General features: G+C 32.9%; 1 protein-coding gene across 1 annotated transcript; it reads left to right on the plus strand.

Moving 5' to 3' along the window:
* Window positions 1-212: 212 nt before the first annotated feature.
* On the plus strand, window positions 213-3738 carry LOC124360542 (nardilysin). Its single transcript, XM_046814255.1, has one exon. It carries the CDS (start codon window positions 425-427, stop codon window positions 3683-3685), a length of 3261 nt encoding a protein of 1086 aa, XP_046670211.1. The 5' UTR covers window positions 213-424; the 3' UTR covers window positions 3686-3738.
* Window positions 3739-10231: the final 6493 nt, after the last annotated feature.

Raw genomic sequence — 10231 nt, forward strand, 5'->3', positions numbered from 1 at the left:
TAGTACCACACGGTATAAGTAGGCCTACCCTCACAAAAATTAGGCCTGCTCTTAGACTACTTTCGTTCATGAGGGGTTTTAATTTTGTATCTGCAAAATAACTAGGGTCAATCAGCTCAAACGCGGATTTCGGTAGAGTAAAAGCACTGGCCACTATTCAGCCAGCAGCTATGGCACTGCCAAATCGACATTTGAAAAAAAATGTCATCATCAGACTTCCCCCTAGAAACTTGCTTGATTATTACATTTCTAGGTTAAGTAGGTTATGTTAGTAAAAATCATGAGTTTGAAATCGGAAGTGTGTCGCGAGTTGTAATAATTTTAATTATTACTTAACGTGCAAAGTGTATATAACATGTGAAGTACAAAATGGATTATTTAATATTTGTTACGTTTAGTAAGTTTAAGTGTGGTTATAAATTTAATGTTGTTTAGGTTAATTAAGAAACATATTTCTAAAGGATTATCTGGAATTATGGCTAAACGACTTAAAGTTGATAAAATATCATCTCATAATTCTGATGAAAATGAAACTATAAATTTTCCAGTTTCAAGTTCTCTTTCAAATAACAAAATTGGGCAAGTAAAATTATCGGAGGGCTATGCTATTTTGCCTCCTCCAAATAAATCTGAGTTCGACAAAAAAGAATATTCAGTTATAAGGTTATCAAATGGACTAACAGCTTTACTAATATCAGATAAATCAAATATATTAAATCTTGAAGATATGAATGAGAACTCAGATGGTACATCAGTTGAAAGTGATAGTGAAACAAGTGATGTGGAAACTGATGGAAGCAGTGTCGGCAGTGATGAGGTCCAAAATCCAATTAAAGGTGGTTGTGAGGAAAAACTGGCAGCATGTGCACTTTGTATTGGTGTTGGAAGTTTCAGTGATCCAGAAAACATCCCAGGCCTTGCTCATTTTCTTGAGCATATGATTTTCATGGGAAGTGAAAAGTTTCCAAAGGAGAATGAATTTGATGTTTACATTAAAAAGAAAGGTGGCTGCGATAATGCTTCAACAGAATGTGAGTATACTACTTTTTACTTTGATTGTCATGAGGCACATTTACATGGCGCAATGGACATATTTTCCCAGTTATTCATAAGTCCACTAATGAAACGAGAATCTATGACAAAAGAAAGAGAAGCAATAGAGTCTGAGTTTCAGATGTCCCTACCTTCAGATGAAAGCAGAAGATCTCAGCTCCTGTGTAGTTTAGCCAATAAACATAATCCTGCAAACAAATTCATGTGGGGAAATTTGATAACATTGAAAGATAATGTGAATGACAATGATCTATATAAAGCAGTGCATGATTTTAGATTAAAACATTATTCAGCCCATCGGATGACATTGGCAGTTCAAGCAAGATTGCCTCTAGAAGTTTTAGAAAAATGGGTAGTTGAGTGTTTTCAAGGTGTGCCAAACAATGGACTACCCCATGATGAATTTAAACTATCAGAACCTCCATTTCAGCCAAAAGAATTTCATAAACTTTATATTGTAGAGCCAGTAAAGAATATTAATCATTTGGATCTCACATGGGTTATGCCTTCTACATTGAAAATGTACAAATCAAAACCGTTGAACTATATGTCATGGGTAATTGGTCATGAGGGTAAAGGAAGCTTACTGTCTTACTTGAGAAAAAAACTTTGGGGTTTTGACGTAACAGTTAGTAGTGGTGGAGATGGAACAGAAGAAAACTCAATATATACGTTATTTTCAATTTCTGTGCATTTAACCCCAGAAGGAGTCAAACACATTGAAGAGGTTCTCATTTCAGTTTTTAAATATATAAAAATGTTTCAAGATGTAGGCCCTCAAGAAAGATTATTTAATGAAATGCAGTGTATTGCAGAGACAAGTTTCAGATTCTTTGAAGAAGTTTCATCTTCTGATAACGTTGAACAATTGTCAGAAAACATGCACTTCTATCCATCAACTGATTATATTACTGGCATGGAATTATATTTTGAGTATGACCCTCAGTCAATTCAATCATTTTTAAAGGAACTTAAACCTGATAATGTCAACATTATGATTTCATCTAAATTGGTAGCTGCTACAGAAATCCTCAACCAGGTTGAGAAATGGTTTGGGACCAAATATCAATCAAAAGATATTCCCAAGGAATGGATAGATAATTGGAATAATGTAGAAGCTAGTGAGGACTTCCATCTTCCAAATGAAAATATGTTCATTCCAACTGATTTCACAATTTTACCAAATGAAAATGCTGAAGAGTTTCCAAAAAATATTGTGAAAGATGATATTTTGGAGCTTTGGTATAAACAAGATGCAACTTTTAAGCTCCCTCATGGATTTTGCTGTTTGCACTTTATATCCCCACTACCTCACGAATCTGCTCAAAATTCAGCAATGTTGGATTTGTTTATTTATATTTTGAGGCAGTCACTTGTTGAAGAGCTTTATCCTGCTAAGGTGGCACAACTAAACTATAGCTTCCATTCTGGAGAAAAAGGATTAGTTATTATACTAAATGGTTTTAATGAAAAACTGAAAGCTCTTCTTTACTATATTATTAGAGGCATTAATTCACTAAAAATGGATCTTGATAAAGATTTGGTTTTTGCAATGAAGGATGAACTGAAAAGAAGCTATTCGAATTCAAACTTAAAAACTAATTTCCTTGTAAGAGAAGTCAGAATGTCAATCTTACTTGAAAATTTTTGGACAGCTCTTAACAAAGAAGAAGCTTTGGAAGGTGTTACACTTGAGAAGCTGAAAAATTTTATTTCTCAATATTTTGAAAAGCTCTACATACAATGTCTTATCCAAGGAAATATTTCAAAACACGAAGCAATCGAATTTGGAGAGCTTGTAAAAAATGAGTTGGCTTGTAAACCACTATCAGCAAATACTGTGCCTATTATAAGAGTCAATGAACTGCCATCTGGTGAGAAACATTGTGTAGTACAGTCGTTTAATACTCAAGACACTAATTCTGTTGTAACCAATTACTATCAGTCTGGATTAGGAACGATTCAGGAGTCGTGTGTTATTGAGTTTCTATTAATGATGATGGAAGAACCAATATTTGATACACTTAGAACGAAGCAGCAATTAGGGTATGATGTATCTTGTTCATTACGAGACACTTTTGGAGTTCTAGGATTTTCCGTAACTGTGCACTGCCAATCTGATCGAAATACTGTTGAATTAGTAGAATCTCGAATCACACAATTTCTTGCAGACTTTATAAAAATTCTTAAGGAAACTTCACCAGAAGAGTTCAGTGAAGTTCAAGAATCACTTATAAAATTGAAGAAGTGTGCAGACATCCATTTGAAAGAGGAAGTCAAGCGAAATTGGGATGAAATAAAGTTAGAAACATATGTTTTTGATAGACATCATAAGGAAAGAGAGTACATTGAGAAGCTTACTTTAGATAAAGTGATAAAGTGGTTTGAGGAGGTTGCCGGTATTCATGACACACCAAAATTCAAGAAACTGTCTACTCAAGTTGTTGGTAAGCAGCAAATTAATGAAGTTCTATTGACCAATAACATAAAAAATGAAAGTGAAAGTTTAGAGTACATCTTCAAAAAAGAACTGATCTTTATCCCACAAAAGGATACTGGAGGTAAATTTATTTCCAATATAAAAAATTTCAAGGACTCCTTGTGCCTTTATCCAGTTCACAAAATTGTTTAAATCAAAAGCTGATATTTTGTATATGAAGTAAAATAAATGTTGTTATATCTGAAGAGTCTTGATTAAAACAAAGCAGTCATTTTATGTTGTTTTTCAGTTGACATAGCTTATTTTGAACATGCAGGGGGAGACAAAACCACTGAATTGTGAGTATTTTAGGAGTCTGCTATAATGGCAGTCTTCTTGATGGTAGCACCATAAGAACAATTTTAGGTGTAATATACATTTACACCTTCATTTCATACTTATTTTTAGTTGTTGTTACATACTTATTTTTAGTTACATTTATGGAAGATGTCTAAATTTAAAGATACACACATTCAAACTTATTTAAACTTTCTTGTGAAATAGCCGATACTTTTTAAAAGTGGAAAAATAAAGTTTGAGATTTATTTCTGAATAGTCAATAACAATACAGAGTGAACCAGACCACCTAGTTCACTGATTGTAGAGGTATAACAAGTGAAGATAGAAATTCTGTTTCAAATGAACCCCCCCTCCCCAATTTTGTGGCTAAAGAATTCTGTAAGATTGTTTTGGACCCCTCAAAAGATCTGTAAGGGGTATTTTTGGGGGGGTGGGAAATTTTTAAATGTAAAGATGGGGCGTGTGGTACCTAATTTTAAAGGTTTCATGACAAAGACCATTAAAACATGTTTTTAATTTATCTTGCTTTAAAAGAATAGAGTGTAAAAAATTCTAAAAAAAGAACAGAACAGGTTTTTTAATCGTTAATTTACTGAACAACTTATGAAACTGCAAATGTTACCCAAAATAACTTACCTTTCCAAAATATAACTAAAAAAATTCAATCCCCAAAAGATTTCTACATTAAAAATTTAAATTTTTGAATTAGATTTTGAAAATTAAAAAATATTTATAACCAAACAATATTAAATACAACCGTATGGTTTGTATTACGCCAAATTAAAGGTAGGAAAAAAAAACATTTGTTTGTATTTAAACTGGTTTTATCTCAAAGCGGTTTTAGTTGTGTAAGCATAAATAAAAATTTCAATTGATTTAAAGCATTTTTTCATACAATAAATTGTAATAGAACAGTTGAACAGTACTAATACGTTGAAAGCACCATCAAACCCACCAACACCTTACAGGTGCTTTAAGTGTTTCCCATATCTGGCCAACGCAAAGCTATACCCGTCCACTGATGCTGTCTACTAAAACTTATATTTCTTCTGGAGAAATGGAAGCTACTGCATGTCTTATTCTTTCCATCATATCCTCTCTAGTTAGGTCTTGTAGCATAAATAATACACTTCAGACTCTCCGAAAGGTAGGATAGATCTGGAGAATGGACAGGATAACTGACTGTTGTACCCTGTCTTATCCATTTATCAAGAAACTGTTCATTAAGTGTATTACAAGAAGATTATTTGCTCTGATTCCAACAAGAAAATTCTGTATAAAAATAGTAGCCTAAATATTTCATCCCACAACTCTAAAGCATAGATATTATTAGATGAAATTTCTAAATGAAGTTCAATTCACCTATAGTTGAAATAAAATATAAATTAAAACCTTTATTCTATTTATTCAAAAATAACAAAAATATATGTTATTGCATATCACTCCATTAGGACTTAAATTCCTATAACTTACTTAAATCGAATGAGCATACTAACCATCATATAAAATAGTTTTAAATTTTTTTGTGATTCTGTAATTAGGCTGGTTTGTTACTTGTTTTAAATGATCAAACCAATTTTTTTTATTAGAAACAAAACTCTTGTATAACAACTTTAATAATAAATCTGTGTTATTCGTACTCAGTTTGACATAATATTTGATATGCACAGTCTCAAAGAAAGAACCAGAATAATCTTTGTAAAAAAACCAACAAAAACTTATTGTATTCATAAAATAGGAAAAATATTGATTGTTAAAGTTCTTGAATTATTGGTATTGTTTTTTGAATTTGAAGAAAGTAAGAAATGTTTTATATAGGCTATAATAAAATATTGTATAAGGAATGAGTTTTTCTTATTTGTTATTCCCACCAAATGGATCTGTGCAATAAGAATTGGTATGATAAGGGGGGGGGGTCTAAATATTTTTGTAGCCAAAGTAGATGACTTAGATGCAGACAAATTAAACAGCGACTTTTTGTGTGATAATCACATATAAAATTTAAGTTGTAGTAAATTATATTCAAAATGTAATCTAACTGGTATTTACAAACTAACAGATCAATGTAACAGTTAAAGTAAATTTAATTTAGTTTTTCAATATTAAAACATTACAATTAATAGCGGGTATAAGTAGTATGATTAAGAAAAAACAGAGTAGGCTATGGTTTCAAACTTATTCGTTAGAAAAATGAAAATACTATTAAGCCATTACATTAAATGCTCCTAACTTACCCACATAGTTCTTAAATATAATGAAACAAGATTTTGTTCCAGATCTTTAAAGTCATTGGCACAGTTTCAAATTTTTTCTAGAGAGGGCCTGGCCCTCAACCATGCTGGGGACCTAGTCTGGAGATTTTGAAAATTTGGGACCTTCTGAGTGCAGGGTATTTTACATTGTACTGAATACTGAAAATTCATCATAAATTAAACCGGATATCACTACTTTATTCCTACAAAATATTTAAATGTTAAATGGTGTCTGATAGTTTAGTGTAAGTCAGCACTAAAGCGCTCTGTATGAAATTGGCGGAATTATCAGATCGTGTACTGTTAAGGAATGTCACCCTGTACGTTTACTTTTTAACTGTCCTGAGTCACCCGTGACCCATGCTGCAAACTGGTTTACTCAATTAGATGAATATTAAATTATTGAAGGGGTCTAGGAGTTTGTAGAACTGCTGAAACTGTAGACTGATCATCCTCATGGTGTACTTCTGGGGTGTGCAAAAGGCCCTTGAGGCCTAAGTGCATGGCAATAGGCCACCCCATAGAAAAAAAAGAAGAAATTATTGAATATATCTCCAAAACGTGACAAATCTAAAGATCTACCCTGTACCTTGAAGGCTGATGCAATAATATAGCAAACAATAACAGCAGTTGAAATAGGCGCTATCAAGGGAAACTACTGTGCTTGTCTAAGTCATGGGTGACTCATTTCACACATGAGAAGTAACTGAGAAATCCGCTCTGTAGAATGTATGATGAGCAGGAAGAAATTTGCCAAACACTTGCTTTTTGATTGTCCTACAATAACAAGGGAGCGGTATGCCATCTTTGGTAGTTTGGACAAGGGTGGTGACTTTCCAGGAGGATCTGATAGGTTATTTTTGGCGGTTTGTGGAACTGCTGAAATTATAGACTGATAGGCCTCATGGTGTGCTTCCGGGGTGCACAAAAGGCCCTTGAGGCTTAAGTGCATGGCAATAGGCCGTCCCATAGAAGGAGAGGAAGAAGAACTGAGAAATCACTCATCAGTGACTCATGCCACAGTGAATATGTTGTAATTAGGTAATTATGACAATAAATATGTTTAAACTGTTAAGTTCAAATGTGGAGGAAGACCTTTTAAATTAGGTTTAACCCTTTTCAGCACTTATCACAAAATGTTTTCTGACTGTGGCAGTATCAAAATCCCTTTTTACTTAAGTGCGTCCGAGAAGACTACACATAGTTTGTAATATATTTTTTAATGATACTATGCACTTAATGAGAAACAAATCACATTTCAAATATATATATATTTGAAATATATATGGTTTGTAATTTATTGGGTCCTACTTAAAATAAAGGGTGTGGCAGAACTCTTCACCAATACTTTTAGGTATTAAATGGCAACTAATGACAAACAATAGTATCATATCAAACTTTCAAAAACTCAATAATTACCCGAGTAGCCACCATTTAGTTTTTAACTTAACTATTTTAAATTTAAAAACTGCTTATAGTTAAAAGTGAAAATATTCAATAGTGACTATTCGGATAATTTTTGAATTTACAAAAGTTTGAATATTTTAGTTTTTTTTTTAGTCCAGGAATAATACATGAAAATATTGGTAGAGAATTCAGGGACACTCTTTATATAGCTGCATTAACATATTTATAAGCCTCATTTGGAGATTGTGTATGCCAAATGTTTTGTAATTTTCCGTTTTAAACCATACTAAGACGGAATCCATACAATTGCAATTCTTTTCTATTTTCTCATGGAACACATTTTATTGAGCCTACAAACTAAATCGATTACAGCAGGCTTGAACGCAGTTTTCAATGTTTCAAATCAAGATTTTCCAAAACACGTTGAGACGCCTGATTTGGGCTCCATAGTACGTTTTGTTACATTTATGTTTTATTTATTACATAGTTATTTATAAATACATTAAAATTTAACTTGTAAAATGTGCTTAATCCTGCCAATGTGATGAAACAGTCCATAAAACTCTGACTTAAAATACTGAGTTTTTATACATATTTTAACATTATTTAATCTTAAAAATACTGTGATTTAGTTAGCCACAGCTCCATTTCCTCTGCAATAAGTTATGACCTTCCAAGCTGCCTTTAGACTTACATTACTTGTGGAGATGGAGAAATTTCATGGTATCAGTCTTGAAATGTTGTATAAAACTTCATATGGTACATGTCACTCCATGGGGTTTGGCTGACCATTAGAGATAGTTTTACGTTGAACCTATGCACATCATGATGGCAATGAGAAAATTCTGAATAAATAAATTTGTAATAAACTGAATCCAATAATTTGACATTTCAACATGTGACTTTTATTTATAGAGTGGAAAGTAAACTTAAAACTGTGATAAGATTTTATTTCAGTGCACTCTTTTGTTGTAGTACCCTCCCTAGTTCACAGAAACTTTTATAATTTGAACAATGCTATGAACCAAATTGAATGATGGTTATGATAATAATGACTATTTCCAATAATTGAAAACAGTAAAAGAGCAATCTTATGAAAATTAACTGACTACATTTACCAGTAAATGTGGAAAAAACTAATAACTGTTATGAAATACAAAATTAAAACATTGTATAGACTCAAAATATACGAACACAAATTAAAAATAAGGCCAGTCTGTGCATATAAAACATATTCAACTTCCTGTAAGTTGGGTTTTATAAATGTGTTTAAATCTGTAGCGAAAGCTAGATAATAACATTATCCTTACCTCATGAATTACTGATCAAGCGTTGTATACTTAATATTTACTAAGAATTTCAGTTAAAAGTACAGGGTGGTTATAAATTATTGTACACATTTTAAAGATTGAATAAATAAATAACCAATCAACTTAAAAACATGGAAATTGTTTTATTAAAATAGCAAATTTAAAACAGTTTTATTACCAATGAAGGACAAAAAGATTACTGTTACTCATACTTTTACAAGGAAACTAAACTAATTCCACGTGCTCTCCGAGGTTTGCACGCAAAGTTTTGTAGTCTAAATTCAACCTCACACCATGTGTGTTTCTGAGCATTGCTGGAGTTATGCTTCCAATAACCTCTCGAACTCTATTCTTGAGTTCCTCAATATCTTGAACTTTTTTGGCGAAGACTCTGTCCTTGACATAGCCCCACAAAAAAAAACGTCTAAGGGTGTAATGTCTGGGGAATCGTGGAGGCCAAGGAATTGGACCATCCCGTCCAATCCAACGACCAGGAAACGTGTCATTTAGGTAGTCACGTACTATCTTACCCCAGTGTGGAGGGGCACCATCTTGCTGCCAGTAAACATTTGGTTGTCTATGCTCAATTTGCGGTATTGCAAAAAGTTCAAGCATGTCGAGGTATACCTCTTTAGTGACTGTCGGTTCTGCGAAGAAAAAGGGTCCTATCACTTCATCTATAGCCAATGCACACCAAACGTTTATTTTAGGGCTGTCTCTTTCTTGTTCTCGAACATTATGAGGATTTTTCAGTACCCCAAATCCTACAATTGTGTCTATTCACCTTACCAGAAAACCATGAAAAGGTTGCTTCATCAGAAAAAATTACTTTTTTCAAGAAATTGCTTTCTCCAATGTTTATTGTTTGTTCTTCGAGGTCAAGTAATAATCTAACAAAAAGCAAAATCTAGCGTCGAGGTTTATCGTTAGGTTTTAGTTCATGTAATAACTGAATTTTGTATGGATGCTTAAGGTGTTTGTGCAAAATTTTTAAGACTGTTGATCGAGGTAATCCTAATTCACCAAACTTGCACAGCCGAGTAGACTTACCAGGCTCCTCGTAAACAATTCTCTTACTTGATCAACAATAGCTTCAGAAACTGGAGGTCTACCAGCACCTTTTCTATGTTGGACACTTCCCGTCTGTTCAAACTGCCTATAAAAACCAGCGTTTTATAGAATTTTTACTCAGAGGATTGCGGCCATACTCTAAACGAAACCTTCTTTGAACAGTTATTACAGATCTGCTTTCATGAAACCAAAGAAAAACACCTTGCATTTTCTTGAGCACTAGCCATTTTGATACTGAGGTTAGTTTAGTGTTTGTTTAGTCAACTGTAATTAACAGCTGGGTGTGCGGAAAGATCCATTGTTGACCAGCTGACTATGTCACAACACAAGTCATTAAGAATAATCATACCTTACACCCA

The sequence above is a fragment of the Homalodisca vitripennis genome, chromosome 4 (assembly GCF_021130785.1).
Source record: "Homalodisca vitripennis isolate AUS2020 chromosome 4, UT_GWSS_2.1, whole genome shotgun sequence".
Classification (NCBI taxonomy): domain Eukaryota; kingdom Metazoa; phylum Arthropoda; class Insecta; order Hemiptera; family Cicadellidae; genus Homalodisca; species Homalodisca vitripennis.